The 23,378-nt window shown below is 45.1% G+C and overlaps 1 protein-coding gene across 1 annotated transcript; it reads left to right on the top strand.

The window, feature by feature from the left end:
* The first annotated feature begins 18,117 nt into the window (after positions 1–18,117).
* On the top strand, positions 18,118–22,522 carry LOC137618821 (uncharacterized). Its single transcript, XM_068349030.1, has 2 exons — positions 18,118–20,352; positions 20,623–22,522. The coding sequence occupies exons 1-2, from the start codon at positions 18,138–18,140 to the stop codon at positions 22,014–22,016; spliced, it is 3,609 nt and encodes a 1,202-aa protein (XP_068205131.1). The 5' UTR covers positions 18,118–18,137; the 3' UTR covers positions 22,017–22,522.
* Positions 22,523–23,378: the final 856 nt, after the last annotated feature.

Genomic DNA, 23,378 nt, shown 5'->3' with positions numbered 1-23,378 from the left:
CGCGCACGTGTGAATACGTGCGCATGTGTGTACCTGCACGTGTGTGTTTGTATGTGCACGAGTGTGTGTGTGTGTATATGTGCACCTGTGTGTGTATGTGCACGAGTGTGTGTTTGTATACGCGCGCGTGTGTGTGTACGCATGCGTGTGTGTGTCCACGCAGGTGTGAGTGTATGCGCTTGTGTGTGTACGAGTGTGTGTGAGCGTATGTGTGTGTATGTGCGTGTATGTGTACGCGCACGTGTGTCTGTGTGTACGCGCGCATGTGTGCGTGTGCATTTGTGTGTGTGTGCGCGTGTTTGTGTGTGTGTACAACTGCGCAGGTGTGTGTGTACGGGCACGTGTGATTGTGCCTACTTGCCTGCATGTATGTGTGTACGCACGTGTGTGTGTACATGCGCGAGTGTTTGTGTGTATGCACGCATGTGTGTGTAAGAACGAGAGTGTGTGTGTCTGTGCGCACGCATGCGTGAGTGTGTGTACGCGCACCTGTGTGGGGGTACGCAAGTGTGTAGGTGTATGCATGTGTGCGTGTGTGTGTGTGTATGCACGGGTGTGTGCACATGTGTGCGTGTGTATGCGTGCTTGTGTATGTGTACGCAAGCATGTGTGTATGCGCGTGTCTGTATGCGCGTGTGTGTGTATGCGCGTGTGTGGGTGTTTGTTTGTGTACGCGCGCGTTTGTATGTGTGTGTACGTGCCTGTGTGTGTGTGTTTGAGCGTGTCCGTGTGTGTGTGTGTGTACGGCCACTTGTGTGTGTGTGCCTGTATATGTGCGTGTGTGTGCGTGTGCGGGTGTGCGTACGTGCACATGTGTCTGTGTGTGTAAGCACGCATGTGTGTGTATGCGCGTGTGTGTATGCATGTGTGCGTGTGTGTGGTGTGTGTGTTCGTGCACGTGTGTTTTTGTGTGTATGCGCGAGTATGCATATGTGTGCATGTGTGCGTGGTGCATGTGCGTGTGTGTGTACGCGTGTGCGTGCATTTGTGTGTGTACGCGCTTATATGCATGTGTGTGTGTACGCGCGCTCGTGTGTGTGTGTACATGTGCGTGTGCGTGTGTGTGTATGCACATGTGCGCTTGTGTTTGTGTACGCGCACGTGCGCTTGTGTGTGTGTACGCACATGTGTGTGTTTTTGTGTACGCACATGTGTGTGTTTTTGTGTATGCACGTATATGTGTGCGTGTGTACGGGCACATGTGCTTGTGTGTGTGCACGCGCGTGTGTGTGTGCACGCGTGTGTGTGTGTGCATGCATGTGTGTGTGTGCATGCGCATATGTGTGTGTATGCGCTTGTGTGTGTGTCTACATGCGTGTGTGTGTACGTGCGTGCGTGTGTGTGTGTACGCGCACTTATGTGTGTGTACATGCGCGTTTGTGTGTGTATGCAGTGTGCTTGTGTGTACGGGCATGCGTGTGTGTACGCGCATACGCGTGTGCATGTGTACGCACTCTTGCGCTTGTGTGTGCGAGTATGCGCGCGTGTGTTTGTTTGTTTGTGTGTGTACGCGCACGTGCGCTAGTGTGTGTGTGTAAGCACACGTGCGCTTGTGTGTATGTGTACGCGCATGTGCGCTTGTTTGTGTGTGTACACGCACGTGCGCTTGTGTGTGTATATGCGCACGTGCACTTGTGTGTGTGTGTAGCGCACGTGCGCTTGTGTTTGTGTGAATGCACACGTGTGTGTTTGTGTTTACGCACGTACACGTGTGCGTGTGTACGGGCACATGTTCTTGTGTGTGTGAACGCGCGTGTGTGAGTGCACACGCGTGTTCGTGTGCACGCGCGTGTTCGTGTGCACGCGCATATGTGTGTGTGTGTATGCGCATTTGTGTGTACACGTGTGTGTGTGTACGTGCGCACTTATGTGTGTGTACGTGCGCGTGTGTGTGTATGCGGCGTGTGTGTGTGTATGCGGTGTGTGTGTGTACGTGCGCGTGTGTGTGTATGCGGCGTGTGTGTGTGTATGCGGTGTGTGTGTGTGTATGCGGCGTGTGCGTGTGTATGCGGCGTGTGTGTGTACGCACACTCGTGTGAGTGTACGGGCGCGCGTGTGTGAATACGTGCGTACGCTTCTGCATGTGTACGCGCAAGTGCGCCTGTGTGTGCGTGTATGCGAGCATGTATGTTTGTGTGTACGCAAGTACACGTGTGCGTGTGTACGCGCACATATGCTTGTTTGTGTGTACTCGCCGCGTTTGTGTGTATCCGTGTGTGTTTACGCATGCGCATTTGTGTGTACGCGCACATATGCTTGTTTGTGTGTACTCCCGGCTCTTGTGTGTGTCCGTGTGTGTTTACGCATGCACATTTGTGTGTATGCGCACATGTGCGTTTGCATGTCTACGCACGCTTGTGTGTGTGTACGCGTGCGTATGTGTGTGTGTGTGTATGCGCGCGTTTGTGTATGCGCTTGTGTGTGTACGCACGTGTGTGCGTGTTTGTGTGTGTGCGCGCGCATTTGCATGTGTGTGCGTGTACATGTGTGTGTGTACGCGCACGCGTGTGTGTGTGTGCACATATATGGGCGTGTATGTGTGTGTGCGTGTGTGCGTGTGCATACGTGCACGGGTGTGTGTGTACGCATGCACGTGTGTATACGCGCGCGTGTGTGCGTGTGTGTGTGCGTGTGTGTGTGCTTGTGCGTGTGCGTATGTACACGCGCGCATGTGTGTTTGTGCGAATATGTGTACGCATGTGTGTGTGTGTATGCGCACACGTGTGTGTGTACGTTTATGTGTGTGCGTGTGTGTGAGTACGTGCGTGTGTGTGTACGCGCACGTATGTGTTTGTATGTGGACGAGTGTGTGTGTACATGCACGCGTGTGTGTGTATGTGCACGAGTGTGTGTGTGTATGCGCACGTGTGTGTGTACGCACATGTGTGTGTACACCACATGGGAGTGTGTGCGCGTGTGTGTGTACGCATGCGCATGTTTGTGTGTGTACACGCACGTGTGAGTGTATGCGCGTGTGTGTCTACGCGTGTTTTTGTGTGCGCGCGTGCGTGTTTATGTGTACACGCGCTTGTGTGTTTTTACGCATGTGTTTGTGTGTATGCACGCGTGTGTGTGTACGAGCGTGTATGTGCGTGTTTGTGTGTGTACGAGTGCGTGTGCATGTGTGTGTACGTGCGCTTGTGCATGTGTGTGTACGTGCGCATGTGCGTGTGTGTGTATGTGCGCATGTGCGTGTGTGTGCGTAAGGCCGCGTGTGTATGTATGCACGTGTGTTTGTGTGTGTACGCGCGAGTCGTCTCTGAATGTGTAAGTGCGCGAGTGTGTGTACAGGCGTGCGTGTGTGTGTGCGAGTGTATTTATGTGTGTATGTCAGTGTGTTTGTGCATGTGTTTGTACGCGCACATGTGTCTGTGTTTGTACGTGCACGTGTGTCTGTGTATGTACGCGCGAGTGTGTGCATGTGCGTGTGTACACGTTTGCATTTGTGTTTGTGTGCGCGCTTGTTTGTGTGTGTACAACTGCGCATGTGTGTGTACGGGCAAGTGTGTGTGTTTGTCTACGTGCATGCATGTATGTATGTACGCACGTGTGTGTATGCGCGCGCATGTGTGTGTACATGAGCGAGTGTGTCTGTGCACGCACGCATGCATGAGTATGTGCAGTGCGCCTGTGTGTGGGTACGCATGTGTGTGTATGCATGTGTGTGTACGCACGTGTGCGTGTGTACGCACGTGTGCGTGTGTACGCGCATGTGTGTGTAAGCATGCGTCTGTGTGTGTGCGTGTGTACGCGCGCTTGTGTGTGTATATGCGTGCGTGTGTGTGTGTGTATGAGCGCGTGTGTGTGTATGAGCGCGTGTGTGTATGCACTTGTGTGTGTACGCACGTGTGTGCGTGTTTGTGTGTGTGCGCGCGTTTGCATTTTTGTGCGTGTACGTGTGTGTGTACGCGCACGCGTGTGTGTGTGTGCACGGGTGTGTGTGTGTGCATGTATATGTGTGTGTATGTGTGTGTGCGTGTGTGCGTGTGCGTACGTGCACGTGTGTCTGTGTGTGTACGCATGCACGTGTGTATACGCGCGCGTGTGTGTGTACGTGTGTGTGTGCGTGTGCATGTCTACACGCGCGCATGTGTGTTTGCGCGAGTATGTGTATGCATGTGTGCGTGTGTGTGGTGTGTTTGTACGTGCACGTGTGTTTTTGTGTGTACGCGCGAGTATGCGTGTGTGTGCATGTAAGTGTGGCGTGTGTGCGTGTATGTGTACGCATGTGCGTGTGTGTGTACGCGCATATGTGCATGTGTTTGTGTACGTACGCTCGTGTGTGTATGTGTACATGTGCGTGTGCGTGTGCATGTGTGTGTACGCGCACGTGCGCTTATGTGTGTGTGTGTACGCCCAAGTGCGCTTCTGTGTTTGTGTGTACGCACGTACACATGTGCGTGTGTGTTTGTGTGTACGCACGTACACATGTGCATGTGTATGGGCACATGTGCTTGTGTGGGTATGCACGCGCGTGTGTGTTTGCATGCGCATATGTGTGTGTGTATGCGCATGTGTGTTTACGGGCGCGTGTGTGTGTAAGCGTGTGTGTGTGTGTATGTGCAAGCGAGTGTGTGTGTACGCGCGCAATTATGTGTGTGCATGTGCGTGTGTGTGTTTGTATGCAGCCTGTGTATGTACGCTCACTCGTGTGTGTATACGGGCGCGTGTGTGTACGCGCATATACGTTTGCATGTGTACGCGCAAGTGCGCATTTGTGTGCGTGTATGCGCGCGTGTGTGTTTGTGTGTACGCACATACACATGTGCGTGTGTACGCGCACATATGCTTGTGTGTGTGTACTTGCGGCACTTGTGTGTGTGCGTTTGTGTGTGTACGCATGCGCATTTGTGTGTACGCGCAGTGTGTGTTTTTGTGAGCATGTGTATGTGTACGCGTGTATGTGTGTGTACGCATGTATGTGTGTGTACGCATGTAGGTGTGTGTACGCGTGTATGTGTGTACGTGTGCGTGTGTTTCTTTGTGTGTGTATGCGCGTGTGTGTTTGTGTGTGTGTAGGCACGCGCGTGTGTGTGTGTACTTGCGCGTGTTTCTGTTTATGTGTGTGGACGCGTGTGCGTGTGCATGTGTGTGTACACATGCATGTGTGTGTGTACACATGTATGTGTGTGTACGTGCGTGTGTGTACGTGGGGTTGTGTACGTGTGTATGTGGGGTATGCACTCACGTGTGTGTTTGTATGTGCATTTGTGTGTGCATGTGTATGTGTGTGCGCGCGCGCTTGTGTGTCCGCGCCTGTTTATGCGCGCATGTGTGTGTGTACGTGTATGTCTGTGTACGCTCAAGCGTGTGTGTGTATGCAGGCGAGCGTGTGTGTATGCACGCGAGCGTGTGTGTATGCACGCGTGTTTGGGTGTGTGCGGGTGTGTGTGTGTACGCAAACGTGTGTGTGTGTACGCATGTGTGTGTACGCATGTGTTTGTACGCAAGAATGTTTGTGTGTGTACGCACGAGTGTTTGTGTGTGTACGCGTGCTTATGATGTGTTTACGCATGTGTATGTGTACGTGCATGTGTGCATGCGTGTGTGCATATTTCTGTGTACATGTGCGTATGTGCGTGTTTGTACACGCACATTTGTGTGTATGCACGAGTTTGCATGTGTGTGTGTTTGCGCGCGCATGTGTGTGTTTGTGTGTGTGCACACACGTATGTGCATTTGTGCGAATGTGTGTTTGCGCGTGTCTTTGTGTATGAGCGTGTTTGTGTGTGTGCATGTGCATGTGTGTACCCGCATGTGTTTGTACGCGTGTGTGTGCGTATATGTGTATGCGCGCATGTGTTTGTGTATGCTTGCACGTGTGCGTGTGTGTACGCGCGCAGGTGTGTGTGTGTGTACGTGCATGTGTGTGTGTGTACGTGCATGTGTGTGCGTGTGTGTGAGTATGTGCGCGTGTCTACGCGTGCGTGTGTGTTTTTATGTGTAAGATTGTGTGTGTACATGTGCATGTGTGTGTATGTGCATGAGTGTGTGTGTATATGCGTGCACGTGTGTGTGTACGCACACTTGTGTGTGTACACGTCCATGTGTGTGTGTACAAGCACGTGTGTGTATGCACGCATGTGTGTGTACGTGCGTGTGTGTGCGTGTTTGTGTGTGTACGCGTGTGTATGTGCGTGTTTGTGTGTGTATGAGCGCGTGTGCATGTGTGTTTGTGTACGTGCGCTTGTGCATGTGTGTGTAGTTGCGCATGTGCGTAAGCATGTGTTTGTGTGTATGCGCATGTGTATGATAGTGTGTATGCGCGCATGTGTGTGTGTATGCGCGCATGTGTGTGTGTATGCACGCATGTGTCTGTGTGTACGTGTGTTTTTGTACGCTCACGCTTGTGTGTGTACACACACGAGCGTGTGTGTATGCATAAGTGTTTGGGTGTGTGTGCGCGTGTGTGTGTGTACGTGCACGTGTGTGTGTACGCACACGTGTATGTGTAGACGCACACGTGTGTGTGTGTGTACTCGCACGTGTGTGGGTGTACGCGCACGTGTGTGTGTGTACGCGCACGTGTGTGTGTGTACGCGCACATGTGTGTGTGTACATGCACGCATGTGTGTGTACGCACGCGTGTTTGTGTGTGTACGCACGCGTGTTTGTGTGTGTACGCACGCGTGTTTGTGTGTGTACGCGCGCTTATGATGTGTTTACGTATGTGTCTGTACGTGCGTGTGTGCATGAGTATGTGTACGCGCGCCTGTGTGTGGGTACGCATGTGTGTATGCATGTGTGTGTATGCATATGTGTGTACGCACGTGTGCGTGTGAACGCGCATGTGTGTGTGTATGCATGCATCTGTGTGTGTGCGTGTGCGTGTGTACGCGCGCTTGTGTGTGTGTACGAGAGCGTGTGTGTGTGTATGCGCGCGTGTGTGTATGCGCTTGTGTGTGTACGCACGTGTGTGCATGTTTGTGTGTGTGCACACGCATTTGCATGTGTGTGCATGTATGTGTGTGTGTGTACGCGTACGCGTGTGTGTGTGTGCACGTATATGTGCGGGTATGTGTGTGTGCATGTCTGCGTGTGCGTACGTGCATGTGTGTGTACGCATGCATGTGTGTATACGCGCGCGTGTGTGCGTGTGTGTGTGCGTTTGCATGTGTACATGCGCGCATGTGGGTTTGGGCGAGTGTGTGTATGCATGTGTGCGTGTGAGTGGTGTGTGTATGCGCACGTTTGTTTTTGTGTGTACGCGCGAGTATGCGTGTGTGTGCAGGTAAGTGTGGCGCGTGTGCGTGTATGTTTACGCATTTGCGTGTGTGTGTACACGAATATGTGCATGTGTTTGAGTACGTGCGCTCGTGTGTGTATGTGTACGATTGCGTGTGCGTGTGTGTACGCGCACGTGCGCTTATGTGTGTGTGTGTACGCGCACATGCGCTTGTGTGTTTGTGTACACATATGTGTGTGTTTGTGTGTACGCACGTACACATGTGCGTGTGTATGGGCACATGTGCTTGTGTGTGTATGCACGCGCGTGTGTTTATGCACGCGCGTGTGTTTGCATGCCCATATGTGTGTGTATGCGCATGTGTGTTTACACGCGTGTGTGTGTCTAAGCGCGTGTGTGTGTGTACGTGCATGCGTGTGTGTGAGTACGCGCGCACTTATGTGTGTGCACGTGCGCGTGTGTGTTTGTATGCAGCCTGTGTGTGTACGCTCACTCGTGTGTGTGTACGGGCGCGCGAGTGTGTACGCGCGTATACGTGTGCATGTGTACGCGCAAGTGCGCTTTTGTGTGCGTGTATGCGCGTGTGTGTGTTTGTGTGAACGCACATACACATATGCGTGTGTACGCGCACATATGCTTGTATGTGTGTGTACTTGCGACACTTGTGTGTGTGCGTTTGTGTGTGAACGCGTGCACATTTGTGTGTACGTGCAGTGTGTGTTTTTGTGCGTGTGTGTGTATGAGTGTATGTGTGTGTACGCGTGCTTATGATGTGTTTACGCATGTGTATGTGTACGTGCATGTGTGCGTGCGTGTGTGCATATTTGTGTGTACATGTGTGTATGTGCGTGTTTGTACACGCATATTTGTGTGTATGCACGAGTGTGCATGTGTGTGTGTTTGCGCGCGCGTGTGTGTGTGTTTGTGTGTGTGCACACGCGTATGTACATTTGTGCGAATGTGTGTTTGTGCGCGCGTGTGTGTGCGCGTGTCTTTGTGTATGAGCGTGTTTGTGTGTGTGCATGTGCATGTGTGTACCCGCATGTGTTTGTACGCGTGTGTGTGCGTATATGTGTATGCGCGCATGTGTTTGTGTATGCTTGCACGTGTGCATGTGTGTACGCGCGCATGTGTGTGTGTGTACGTGCATGTGTGCATGTGTGTGAGTATGTGCGCGTGTCTACGCGCGCGTGTGTGTTTGTATGTGTAAGATTGTGTGTGTACATGTGCATGTGTGTGTATGTGCATGATTGTGTATGTATATGCGTGCACGTGTGTGTGTACGCACACTTGTGTGTGTACACGTCCACTTGTGTGTGTACAAGCACGTATGAGTGTATGCACGCTGTGTGTGTACGCGCGTGTGTGTGCGTGTTTGTGTGTGTACGCGCGTATATGTGCGTGTTTGTGTGTGTACGAGCGCGTGTGCATGTGTGTTTGTGTACGTGCGCTTGTGCATGTGTGTGTAGTTGCGTATGTGCGTAAGCATGTGTTTGTGTGCATGCGCATGTGTATGCGCGTGTGTATGCGCGTGTGTATGCGTGCATGTGTGTGTGTATGCGCGCATGTGTGTGTATGCGCGCACGTGTGTGTGTGTACATGTGTTTGTGTACGCTCACGCTTGTGTTTGTACGCACGCGAGCGTGTGTGTATGCATAAGTGTTTGGGTGTGTGTGCGCGTGTGTGTGTACGTGCACGTGTGTGTGTGTACGCACACGTGTATGTGTGTACGCACACGTGTGTGTATGTACGCGCACGTTTGTGTGTGTACGCGCTCGTGTGTGTGTACGCATGTGTGTGTACACATGTGTGTGTACGCACGCGTGTTTGTGTGTGTAAGCACGCGTGTTTGTGTGTGTACGCACGCGTGTTTGTGTGTGTACGCACGCGTGTTTGTGTGTGTACGCACGCGTGTTTGTGTGTGTACGCGCGCTTATGATGTGTTTACGTATGTGTCTGTACGTGCGTGTGTGCATGTGTATGTGTACGCTCGCCTGTGTGTGGGTACGCATGTGTGTATGCATGTGTGCGTGTGAACGCGCATGTGTGTGTGTATGCATGCATCTGTGTGTGTGCGTGTGCGTGTGTACGCGCTTGTGTGTGTGTACACGAGCATGTGTGTGTGTATGCACGCGTGTGTGTATGCGCTTGTGTGTGTACGCACGTGTGTGCGTGTTTGTGTGTGTGAGCGCGCATTTGCATGTGTGTGCGCGCGCATATGCATGTGTGTGCATGTACGTGTGTGTGTGTACGCATGCGCGTGTGTGTGTGTGCACGTATATGTGCGTGTATGTGTGTGTGCGTGTGTGCGTGTGCGTACGTGCATGTGTGTCTGTGTGTGTACGCATGCACGTGTGTATACTCGCGAGTGTGTGTATGCATGTGTGCGTGTGAGTGGTGTGTGTATGCGCACGTGTGTTTTTGTGTGTACGCGCGAGTAGGCGTGTGTGTGCATGTAAGTGTGGCGCGTGTGCGTGTATGTGTACGCATTTGCGTGTGTGTGTACACGCATATGTGCATGTGTTTGAGTACGTGCGCTCGTGTGTGTATGTGTACAATTGCGTGCGCGTGTGTGTACGCGCACGTGCGCTTATGTGTGTGTGTGTACGCGCACGTGCGCTTGTGTGTTTGTGTACACACACGTGTTTGTGTTTGTGTGTACGCACGTACACATGTGCGTGTGTATGGGCACATGTGCTTGTGTGTGTATGCATGCGCGTGTGTGTTTGCATGCCCATATGTGTGTGTGTATGCGCATGTGTGTTTACACGCGTGTGTGTGTCTAAGCGCGCGTGTGTGTGTACGTGCATGCGTGTGTGTGCGTATGCGCGCACTTATATGTGTGCACGTGCGCGTGTGTGTTTGTGTGCAGCCTGTGTGTGTACGCTCACTCGTGTGTGTGTGTACGGGCGCGCGAGTGTGTACGCGCGTATATGTGTGCATGTGTACGCGCAAGTGCGCTTTTGTGTGCGTGTATGCGCGTGTGTGTGTTTGTGTGTACGCACATACACATATGCGTGTGTACGCGCACATATGCTTGTGTGTGTGTGTGTACTTGCGGCACTTGTGTGTGTGAACGCATGCGCATCTGTGTGTACGCGCAGTGTGTGTTTTTGTGCGTGTGTGTGTACGCGTGTATGTGTGTGTACGCGTGTATATGTGTGTACGCGTGTATGTGTGTACGCGTGTATGTGTTTGTTTGTGTGTGTACGTGCACGTGTGTTTGTGTGTGTGTAGGCACGCGTGTGTGTGTGTGTACTTGCGCGTGTGTCTGTTTAGGTGTGTGTATGCACGTGCGTGTGCATGTTTGTGTACACTTGCATGTGTGTGTTTGTACGTGCGTGTGTGTACGTGGGTGTGTGTACGCGGGTGTGTGTACGCGCGTATGTGTATGTGCATGCACATGTGTGTTTGTATGTGCGTTTGTGTGTGCATGTGTATGTGCGTGAGCGCGCATGTGTGTGTGTACGTGTGTGTCAGTGTACGCTCAAGTGTGTGTGTGTACGCATGCGAGCGTGTCTGTATGCACGCGTGTTTGAGTGTGTGCGGGTGTGTGTGCAGGTGTACACGTGTGCATTTGTGTGTGTGCGCGTGTTTTTGTGTGTGTACAACTGCGCATATGTGTGTGTACGTGCAGTGTGTGTTTTTGTGCGTGTGTGTGTGTACGAGTGTATGTGTGTGTACGCGTGCTTATGATGTGTTTACGCATGTGTATGTGTACGTGCATGTGTGCGTGCGTATGTGCATATTTGTGTGTACATGTGTGTATGTGCGTGTTTGTACACGCATATTTGTGTGTATGCACGAGTGTGCATGTGTGTGTGTTTGCGCGCGCGTGTGTGTGTTTGTGTGTGTGCACACGCGTATGTTCATTTGTGCGAATGTGTGTTTGTGCGCGCGTGTGTGTGCGCGTGTCTTTGTGTATGAGCGTGTTTGTGTGTGTGCATGTGCATGTGTGTACCCGCATGTGTTTGTACGCGTGTGTGTGCGTATATGTGTATGCGCGCATGTGTTTGTGTATGCTTGCACGTGTGCATGTGTGTACGCGCGCATGTGTGTGTGTGTACGTGCATGTGTGTGCATGTGTGTGAGTATGTGCGCGTGTCTACGCGCGTGTGTGTGTTTGTATGTGTAAGATTGTGTGTGTGTACATGTGCATGTGTGTGTATGTGCATGATTGTGTATGTATATGCGTGCACGTGTGTGTGTACGCACACTTGTGTGTGTACACGTCCACTTGTGTGTGTACAAGCATGTATGAGTGTATGCACGCTGTGTGTGTACGCGCGTGTGTGTGCGTGTTTGTGTGTGTACGCGCGTATATGTGCGTGTTTGTGTGTGTACGAGCGCGTGTGCATGTGTGTTTGTGTACGTGCGCTTGTGCATGTGTGTGTAGTTGCGTATGTGCGTAAGCATGTGTTTGTGTGTATGCGCATGTGTATGCGCGTGTGTATGCGCGTGTGTATGCGTGCATGTGTGTGTGTATGCGCGCATGTGTGTGTATGCGTGCACGTGTGTGTGTGTACGTGTGTTTGTGTACGCTCACGCTTGTGTTTGTACGCACGCGAGCGTGTGTGTATGCATAAGTGTTTGGGTGTGTGTGCGCGTGTGTGTGTACGTGCACGTGTGTGTGTGTGTACGCACACGTGTATGTGTGTACGCACACGTGTGTGTATGTACGCGCACGTTTGTGTGTGTACGCGCTCGTGTGTGTGTTCATGTGTGTGTACACATGTGTGTGTACGCACGCGTGTTTGTGTGTGTACGCACGCGTGTTTGTGTGTGTACGCACGCGTGTTTGTGTGTGTACGCACGCGTGTTTGTGTGTGTACGCACGCGTGTTTGTGTGTGTACGCACGCGTGTTTGTGTGTGTACGCGCGCTTATGATGTGTTTACGTATGTGTCTGTACGTGCGTGTGTGCATGAGTATGTGTACGCTCGCCTGTGTGTGGGTACGCATGTGTGTATGCATGTGTGTGTACGCACGTGTGCGTGTTGTGATATCCCCATATGTTGTACATATGCTAACATATCTGATTTGTCTAAAGTTTATTTTTCCATTTTCTTTGTAAATACATCACCTTATTTCAGCACCATCTTCATTCCATTCTTCTCATTATCTTTTGTTTACACTCGCCTTCCTGCTGTAAATCATCCCTGTTTTCTTACCTTACATGTTATAAGGTAACCCCAAATTTATTGTTTTGTTAGAATACATTGTTCTCACCACGAGATTCATCTACCTTACTCACCCATTCACTTTGCATTGCTTATTATTGTTGTTTTGAAGTGCTTTTTCATTGTTTTGTTTAACGTAAGATTAAAGTTTTTTTTATAACATAGTTTATTGTTCCTGTCCTCCAATTATCCTGCTATTGGTGCTTCTGTTGTCTGCAACCAGCTTTAAGAAGATACATTTGATCATAATCAACAATCTTATACACTCGTAATAAGAAACAAGTGAATTTGGAAGTCTACCCATATGACTTCTATTTTGTTGTGTGAAGAGAACTACCGCCCATTATAAAGGGGTAATTGTTTGCACAGTGGTTCGTCACATAATAGTTGGGGGCCTGTCCGGGATCTGATGTGCGATCTGATGTACGATCTGATGTGTGATATGATTCATCAAATTTTTATCAAGTGATTGAATCGTGAAAGAACAGTTCCAGTGATTATGAACAGTATCGAGTGTTGTGTTGTGGCGTACCAAGGATAAAGGACGACAGTAATAATTCCAAGGTAAGGTAGATGTCTCGTCTCCCTCTCATTAGACATTTATGTATAATATATGTCTGGGTAGTCATTTGGTTGTAAGAGGAACAAGTCACGCTTAATATAGTTAAGACTTAGGTATGCTGATTGTCCAGCTTCTAAACCACCCTTATTAATTGAAGATACCCCCAGTAGGTAGCTTTTAAAGTTTCGCCTACTCAAATCTCGTATCTCAGAGATTTCTCATAAAAAAAAATCTGAAGCCCTAAGATTTTGCCATTTCTTAAAATCGCCATTCAAAAGTGATATTTAGGAAATCAAGTCAAATTTCATTATATGTGATTTACTAAATTAAGTTTCATTATAAGTGAAATTTCCTCCATCTCTATTTCATTATGAAGTGATTTATTTTGTTATATCAATTTCGTAAGTGAAATTAGCCAATTTCCAATTTCGGAGATTTTCGTAATTCCAATCGTTATCTCTAGTCAGGAAATTAACTTGTATATTGTTTGGTGTTAAAGGTACTATTTTGGTGTACAAATAACATTTACGTGTCGGTAAATGAATATTTAACCCTGGATAAGTACGGTGGGTCGTTTGCGACCCCGAGCGTCAAAAAAAAACAGGTTTTTCTCACGTGACTCACCCCTGTGACTGAATTTGTGGGTGATCGACCTGCAGGAGGTGTCTCCCCTACACGCTCTAGTAGTGTCCAGATGTGCATTGCTGTAGCTGTACTCCTTCCCCGATTTCTGAGACGCGTCGGGGTCGTTCGCGTCCGAGTTTACCCTTCTGAGGTAGTTTGCATAATTATCAAAGTTATTACGTATTATGAAATTGTCGTAGAATGGTGCAACTTGTATAGGTTATCAGTTGTGGAAAGTCTTGGTGGATTGTTTGGCTACCATGTGCATGTTTTTTTTTTTAGTTAAAATGTCGTTCATCACCACGAGGACCATTTTACCGCGAGTGCCCCTTTTTCATTTTTTTTCATTTTTTTGCCAAGTCATTTTTCCGTAAGATATTGCCAAATAGTGTCGTAAATCTTTTGCTTGTTTAGTGTTGGAAAGTGTGTCTAGATGATCTGGCTACCCATGCATGACTTTGTTTTTGTCAGATACGACGTAGTTATTGGTATATTGGGTATTTAACTGCGGTTACCAATTTCTGTTTTTTTTTCAATATTTGTAAAAATTACTACGTAGTAAGGAATTGCCGTATATTATTCATTTTTTTTTCATGTTTATGTGTTAGAAAGTGTGCCTTGATGGTTGGGCTAACACGTGCATGTCTTTTTTTTTTATCTGAGATGTCGTATATTAGAATGTCGGGCATTTTACCGAGAGTGTCCCTTTTTAATTTTTTTTAATTTTTTTGCCAAGTCATTTTTCCGTAAGATATTGCGAAATAGTGTCGTAAAACTTTTGCTTTTTTAATGTTGGAAAGTGTGTCTAGATGATCTGGCTACCCATGCGTGATTTTGTTTTTGTCAGATACGACGTAGTTATTGGTATATTGGGTATTTAACTGCGGTTGCCAATTTCTGTTTTTTTTCAATATTTGTAAAAATTTACTACGTAGTAAGGAATTGCCGTATATTATCGATTTTTTTTTCATGTTTATGTGTTAGAAAGTGTGCCTTGATGGTTGGGCTAACACGTGCATGTCTTTTTTTTTATCTGAGATGCCGTATATTAGAATGTTGGGCATTTTTCCGCGAGTGCCCCGTTTTATTTGTTTTGCATTTTTTTGCTTAGTCATGTTACCGTAAGGAATTGGCAAGTAGTGTCGCAAAACTTATATTTTTATAGTGTTGGAAAGTGTTTCTAGATGATCTGGCTACCCATACCTATTTTTTCTTTAGCCAGATATGGTGTATATATAAGTATGTGTTCGATTTTCCTGTGATTGCCATTTTTTCGTTTTTTCCCATTTCTTTCAAAATTACTACGTACTAAGGAACTATCACAGAGTAATATTTCATTTATATGTTTATTTGTCGGAAAATATGCCTTGATGGTTTGCCTAGCACGTGGCTGAAATTTTTTTTTTCTGAAATGCCGTATATTAGAATGGCCATTTTTCCACGAGTGCCCCTTTTTATTTGTTTTGCATTTTTTTGCTTATTCATGTTACCGTAAGGAATTGGCAAGTAGTGTCGCAAAACTTATATTTTTATAGTGTTGGAAAGTGTTTCTAGATGATCTGGCTACCCATGCCTATCTTTTTTTTAGCCAGATATGGCATATATATAGGTATGTGTTCGATTTTCCGGTGATTGCCATTTTTTCGTGTTTTCCCAATTCTTTCAAAATTACTACGTACTAAGGAAGTATCACAGAGTAATATTTCATTTATATGTTTATTTGTCGGAAAATATGCCTTGATGGTTTGCCTAGCACGTGGCTGAAATTTTTTTTTTCTGAAATGCCGTATATTAGAATGGCCATTTTTCCACGAGTGCCCCTTTTTATTTGTTTTGCATTTTTTTGCTTAGTCATGTTACCGTAAGGAATTGGCAAGTAGTGTCGCAAAACTTATACTTTTATAGTATTGGAAAGTGTTTCTAGATGATCTGGCTACCCATGCCTATCTTTTTTTTAGCCAGATATGGCGTATATATAGGTATGTGTTCGATTTTCCGGTGATTGCCATTTTTTCGTTTTTTCCCAATTCTTTCAAAATTACTACGTACTAAGGAACTATCACAGAGTAATGATTCCTCTAGATGTTTATTTGTCGGAAAATTTTGTTTACTTTTTTTTTGATTGAATATCATCAAATTTTTTTAGCTAAAATATTGTTTTACATTTCTTTTTTCGATTTTATTTCCCTTCAAAAAAAATTTTGGGGTCAGGATTTTAATTTTATAGTCGTAAAATAATCGACAATTATCCAGCAACCCACCATACAATTTTTATGCATATCCAATAATAATTAGATTAGTAAATAACACCTTGAAATTGACATACCCTTCCTACATTTCAAGTGGCAGATTAGGGAGTCTGAGTCAGTGTGGTTGGCGGCCATTTTGTGGACATATCCGAAGCGTAAGCTGCCCTATCTATATATATTCTTGTTCCCTATAGAATTTGTGATATTTTGGTATATTTTTACCTGCATAAATATCATATTATATATTAAATATATGTATTTTTTTATGAAATTTCCAAGTACTCAAAAAATTACCTTTAGATATGGCCCCTGATATAAATGTAATTTACAAAATAATGAAGATTTTTTTACATATTTCTATTTTAGGATAACATATGTTTATTCCCTAAAAAAATTAGCCACTTCCTATTTCATTTGGGTACCCAAAAAAATTCATGAAATTTGGACAATTTTTTTTGGCCAAAAAAAGTTACCCTTTTTTTCTCATTTCAGATCTTCACCTCCATGGGTCTGACTTCATCCAAAATACATCAAGATGTGTCCTAAACATTCAAGAATCAATTCCTAAAAGGATTTGTGTATATATGTATAAACTTTTTTTTTATGAATTTTTATGTCAGGTCTTTTTTTTTTTCTACTTAATTTTTTAAAATATTTATAATAAATAGTTTTTCTGCAGATGAGTAGTATTTATCTTTACAGTTGTTTTAAGCATTCATTGAAGTTTTTTTTTGGCAAAAGAAAAAAGGAGGTTACTGCAAAAACTGATTTTTCAAGAATTTTTTTTGGCGTCGGGGTCGTTCGCGTCCGAGTATACCCTTAAAGGGGTGTCCGAGGACCGTACCTATCCAGGGTTAAATACTTGTGTTAAATTACTCCTGTTATATCTATAGAGCGCATAGTAAGTATTTTGTCCAGTTTGCGCATTATTCTGATAATCAATTACTTTAAACTAGGTGTTGACTATTAACTAGATACTTTATCATAACGAGAATATAGTATTTATATAAATTAAAAGGTAACATTGTAAAGTTATCGAATTACGCTGGTATAAATTAAAAGGAAATGTAAACAAGAACGTGCTAATTAGGTATGTTTAAAGTAAAAAAATACCTTTGCGTTTTAAAGTCTTGTTTACCGATTCGGTAAAATTGTTGTAAAAGTTTGTGATGTTAAGCGTGTCGTTTGAGTAATTATGAAGTAGTTAGCCGCGTGCTCAAGATCTCGAGTATAAAGAAATAATTGTTCAGTCGTTAACTGTGAATAAAAGTTTTAATAGTATTATCGTAAGTTTCGCGAGACTTAATTTTGTATTTAAGCTATTTTTGTGTAAGGTGATCTAATCATATAATTTTGTAATTTTGTGATCTCTCGATCTTGTAATTTTGTGATCGCTGTTTTGTATTTCTGTGATCGAAAGATTGTTATTTTGCGATCGTATGATCTTATACTTATTCTTGTAAAGTTTGTATATTTATTTTAGTTTGTACTTATCTTGTGCCACGGGCGACATTCAAAATGCCTTTCAACTTGCAACAATTTATTGTATCACCACGGGATCATGTGGAATCTCTCACAGTTGCCACAAAAACTGACCTAAAGAATCTAGCTCGCCATTATGATGTACAGATTCCCGCAACTGCCGTAAAATGTGTAATTCTCAGTCATATTTTGAACTTCCTTGTAGATGAAGATATTGTTCCAGAAGAAGAACTGGCTGACGTTCGAGCTCTAACAGTTACCAATCCAAATGGTGACTTGGATAAATTAAGTCTGCAGCTGGAGTTGGAAAAGATGAAGCTGCAAGCCGCAACTGCCGCCGCTGAGTTAGAAGAAAGGAAAGCCGCTGCTGCTGAACGAGCCGCAACTGCCGCCGCTGAGGTAGAAGAGAGGAAAGCCGCTGCTGCTGAAAGAGCCGCAACTGCCGCCGCTGAGTTAGAAGAGAGGAAAGCCACTGCTGCTGAGCGCAAGGCTGCTGCCGCTGCTTCCCTAGAACGTATCAAGGTGGAAACTGCTTTGGAGCAACAAGAAAAAGCAAGTGAACAGAAAAACAACGCTCTCCGTGTTAGGCTGCAGATTGAGAGAGAAGCGGCCACAGTTACAGAACGGGATCTGGCATTTATAAGACTGAAAGAAAAGGAAGAAGGTAAACTAATTCCCGAACCCTTTGATGTGGGCAAGGTGCAGAAATTGCTGCCCACATTTGAAGAACGGGAACCTGATAACTACTTTTCTGTGTTCGAAGACACAGCCAAGAATCTCAATTGGCCTCAGGACAAATGGTATTTGATCATCCGGAACTCATTTAAAGGTAAAGCATTATCTGTATGTGCCACTATGTTAGAGGAACATGATTATTTCATAATTAAACAGGCAATCCTTGATGCTTATTCTATTACTGCGGAAGGTTATAGGCAAATATTTCGTAATAGTCAGAAGCAAGTTCAGCAGACCTTTTTAGAATTTATGAATGGAAAGATTAAACAGTTTCAGAAGTGGGTAGACAAAGTAGATGTCAAAACTTTCGAGCAGTTGAAAGATTTAATAGTAATGGAGGAGTTCTTAAGGAAAATACCAGGTAGCATTAATGTGTATCTAAGAGAGCAGAATGAATCTGACCCTAAGAAAGCCGCTTTAAAGGCAGATGACTATGCTCTTATTCATAAAGTAGGTAAAACCCCATATAGAGAAACTAGACCTAAGGAAACTTGTACATACTGCAAACAAGAAGGACATCATATTTCAGAATGTCCTGATCCACATTGTGCAGCTTCATACTTAAAGAGAAAACCTAATCCCCCTCAATTCTCTCCTAAGCAAATGAATCTTCCCAAACAGGAACCAAAACCTAAGGTGGAGAAGAAAAAGACCTTCCATTGTGCATCACACGAGTCCCAAGCGTTTGCACCCTTCACTTGCTCAGGCAAAATAAATGGTAAACCTGTAACCATACTCAGAGACACTGGATCCTCTCAAACGATCGTCTCTCCTAAAGTAATACGACCTAAAGGTGAAACTCACAGGTATGTTGCAGTTAATGACTTAACCAGTAAGTCTATGTTGCCTCTCATTAATGTAAACCTTCATTGTCCTTATTTCTCTGGAACTACTGAAGTAGCTGTAAATCCAGAACTGTTACCATGCAAGAATGTAGATGTAATCCTGGGTAATGACATAGCTAACTCTGTTGTCTTAACAAACTTAATAGCAGCATCTCCAGGTGATGTTGTACAGGAAGAATGCTTAGCAGTGACACGAAGCAGAAAAAAGGACACCCCTACTGAATCATCATCAAACCCGTTGCCAGTCTCTGAACCTATGGATTTCAACGAGTTGATGAGTACATATAAGATCCAACCTGATTCCTTTAGCTATCAACAAAGGAAAGATGTCACTCTACAGCAGTGTTTCAACCAAGTGAAACCAAAGGATACCAACAAGTGTTCTTATTTTTATATTAATAATGATGTACTAATGAGAAAATTCAGGTCCAGCAAGAACAGTCATCTAGAAACCTGGAAGGATCTATTCCAGGTAGTTGTTCCTAAGGATATAAGACCTCTGATCCTAGAATTGTCTCACTCTGCTGACTCTCATCTTGGTATCACTAAAACATATGAACGCATCAGTCAAGACTTTTATTGGCCAAACATGAAGAATGACATTAAAGAGTACGTAAAAACATGTACAACATGTCAAAAAGTAAGTAGTCCTAATGTAAAAGTACCAGTTGCACCCTTAAAACCTATACTTGTGCCTAAAGAACCTTTCAGTAAGATCATAGTAGATTGTGTAGGCGCTTTGCCTAAGACAAAAAGGGGACATGAATACTTGCTTACGGCCTTATGCCCAACTACCCGTTATCCATTTGCAGTACCTTTAAGAAACATTTCAGCCAAGAACATCCTAAAGTCACTAGTGTCCATATTTACTGTTGTAGGATTTCCAACTGAACTACAATGTGATCAAGGAACCAATTTCATGAGTCATGCTTTTAAAACAGCTATGAAAGATTACCATATAACCCAAGTCTCATCCTCAGCTTACCATCCACAGACCAATGGAGCATTAGAACGCACTCACCAGACCATTAAAAATCTTCTCCGGAAATACATCCATAGTTCAGGTAACGAGTGGGATTGCGATTTGGAACTGATCATGTACATCATACGAGGAGTTCGAAATCAGTCTACTGGTATGTCACCTTTTGAACTACTCTTCGGTCGACGGCCACGAACTATCCTCAGTTCAGTCAAAGAACGCATCCTGAAGTTGGGAGATAATGAGGTACCTCTTTCCCAATATATTTCAGAACTCAACAAGAAACTTTCAGATCTTCACTCCATTGCCAAAACTAACTTGATAACAGCTCAAGAGAAGATGAAGATTAACTATGATAAAAAGGCTAAAACCAGAAGTTTCAAAGTAGGAGATGCAGTGCTGCTATACCATCCGCTTGCAGGCTCTCCCCTACGAGAGAAATACCAGGGACCTTATACCATCACTCAACGTATCTCGCCAACCAACTATATAATCGCCACTCCAGATAAGCGTAAGTCTACTCAATTAGTCCACATAAACCTCTTAAAGGCCTATTTGTCTCCCTCAACAGCTGAAAGTAAAACGGTAATGATTACTAGCGCCATACCATACATAGATTGTCCTATGGATCAATTTACAGATGATCCAATAACTGCATCTTGGCAGGATTCTCAAAACTCAAAGATCTTGGAAAACTTATCAGACTATCTAAAACCCTTATCTGCATCAAAATGTAAATCTTTAGTAGCTTTATTCCATGAATTTCCTAGTATAACTTCAGATAAACCAGGCAGATGCACCATGCTAGATCATGACATCAAACTACAACCAGGTGCTGCACCCATTAAACAAGCTTTCTATCGAACATCACAGAAGAAATTGGGTATCATGAAAGAAGAAGTGAACTACTTAGTAAGAGAAGGATTGGCAGAACCAAGTGCGTCACCATGGGCTTCCCCATGTCTCCTAGTAGGAAAGAAAAATGGTAAATTTCGTCTTTGTACCGATTACAGGAAGATTAATAATTTAACAATTAAAGATTCGTATCCTCTACCAAGAATACAAGATATCATTGACCAAGTAAGTAATTCGACCTACTTAACCCAAATAGATTTGTTGAAGGGTTATTACCAAATTAAATTAACAGAAACGGCAAAGGAAATTTCTTCATTTATCACTCCATTTGGCTTATTTAGTTATAACGTAATGCCATTCGGATTAGCCAACGCACCTGCCACCTTCCAAAGAGTAATGTCTTTAATTTTACAGGACTTGGAAAAAGTATTTGTATATTTAGATGACATCATTATTGCCTCTGACACATGGATAAACCATATTCAAAAGATAAAAGAAGTTTTCTCAAGGTTGAAACAACATGGATTAACGATCAACTTAGCAAAAAGTAATTTTTGCAAAGGTCAGGTATCTTACCTTGGTCATCGAGTTGGCAGTGGTAAAGTATTACCCCATGATGCAAATATTAGCGCCATAACTTCTTATCCTGTTCCAACTACCAAACAGGAATTAAAAAGATTTCTAGGTATGGTAGGATATTACTCTAAGTTCAGTCCAAATTTCTCACCGTTCACAGGACCACTATTTGCTTTAACTTCTTCAAAAGTAAATTTTTCTTGGAGCCAGCAACATGATAAAATATTTAACCAGCTAAAAACTTACTTGTCATCTCCTCCTATATTAATGGCACCTAACCTCACCAAACCATTCTATCTCCAAACAGACGCTAGTGATCTTGGATATGGGGGCATTTTATTACAGCATCCTGCTCCAATAACAGCCATAACAGGAAACCTGCCCCCACTAGCTGATCTGTTACCAGTCTCTTATTCCAGTGGACGATTTATGGGTTCCCAACTAAATTGGCCCACTGTGGAGAAAGAACTATTCGCCATCGTAGCTACCATCCAGAGATACGAGATTTATGTTGATGGACTAGACACGATCTACGTCTACAGCGACCACTCTCCTCTGTCGCATCTCCATAGGTCCACTACTCTCAACCCTAAACTTTTAAGATGGTCATACATACTATCTGCACATAATATCCAAGTAATCGCCATATCAGGACGAGAAAACATTGTGGCAGACTCATTATCAAGGATAACCTCGGTTGATCCTCGGGAAATGGAAAAAAACAAAAACAAGGGGGGACTGTGATATCCCCATATGTTGTACATATGCTAACATATCTGATTTGTCTAAAGTTTATTTTTCCATTTTCTTTGTAAATACATCACCTTATTTCAGCGCCATCTTCATTCCATTCTTCTCATTATCTTTTGTTTACACTCGCCTTCCTGCTGTAAATCATCCCTGTTTTCTTACCTTACATGTTATAAGGTAACCCCAAATTTATTGTTTTGTTAGAATACATTGTTCTCACCACGAGATTCATCTACCTTACTCACCCATTCACTTTGCATTGCTTATTATTGTTGTTTTGAAGTGCTTTTTCATTGTTTTGTTTAACGTAAGATTAAAGTTTTTTTTATAACATAGTTTATTGTTCCTGTCCTCCAATTATCCTGCTATTGGTGCTTCTGTTGTCTGCAACCAGCTTTAAGAAGATACATTTGATCATAATCAACAATCTTATACACTCGTAATAAGAAACAAGTGAATTTGGAAGTCTACCCATATGACTTCTATTTTGTTGTGTGAAGAGAACTACCGCCCATTATAAAGGGGTAATTGTTTGCACAGTGGTTCGTCACATAATAGTGTGAACGCGCATGTGTGCGTGTATGCATGCATCTGTGTGTGTGCGTGTGCGTGTGTACGCGCTTGTGTGTGTGTACGCGAGCGTGTGTGTGTGTATGCACGCGTGTGTGTATGCGCTTGTGTGTGTACGCACGTGTGTGCGTGTTTGTGTGTGTGAGCGCGCATTTGCATGTGTGTGCGCGCGCATATGCATGTGTGTGCATGTACGTGTGTGTGTGTACGCATGCGCCTGTGTGTGTGTGCACGTATATGTGCGTGTATGTGTGTGTGCGTGTGTGCGTGTGCGTACGTGCATGTGTGTCTGTGTGTGTACGCATGCACGTGTGTATACGCGCGAGTGTGTGTATGCATGTGTGCGTGTGAGTGGTGTGTGTATGCATGTGTGCGTGTGAGTGGTGTGTGTATGCGCACGTGTGTTTTTGTGTGTACGCGCGAGTAGGCGTGTGTGTGCATGTAAGTGTGGCGCGTGTGCGTGTATGTGTACGCATTTGCGTGTGTGTGTACACGCATATGTGCATGTGTTTGAGTACGTGCGCTCGTGTGTGTATGTGTACAATTGCGTGCGCGTGTGTGTACGCGCACGTGCGCTTATGTGTGTGTGTGTACGCGCACGTGCGCTTGTGTGTTTGTGTACACACACGTGTGTGTGTTTGTGTGTACGCACGTACACATGTGCGTGTGTATGGGCACATGTGCTTGTGTGTGTATGCATGCGCGTGTGTGTTTGCATGCCCATATGTGTGTGTGTATGCGCATGTGTGTTTACACGCGTGTGTGTGTCTAAGCGCGAGTGTGTGT

The sequence above is a fragment of the Palaemon carinicauda genome, chromosome 25 (genome assembly GCF_036898095.1).
Source record: "Palaemon carinicauda isolate YSFRI2023 chromosome 25, ASM3689809v2, whole genome shotgun sequence".
In the NCBI taxonomy this organism is placed as follows: Eukaryota; Metazoa; Arthropoda; class Malacostraca; order Decapoda; family Palaemonidae; genus Palaemon; species Palaemon carinicauda.
Note: the sequence above shows the minus strand (reverse complement) of the source record. Positions and strands in the feature narration are given on the sequence as shown.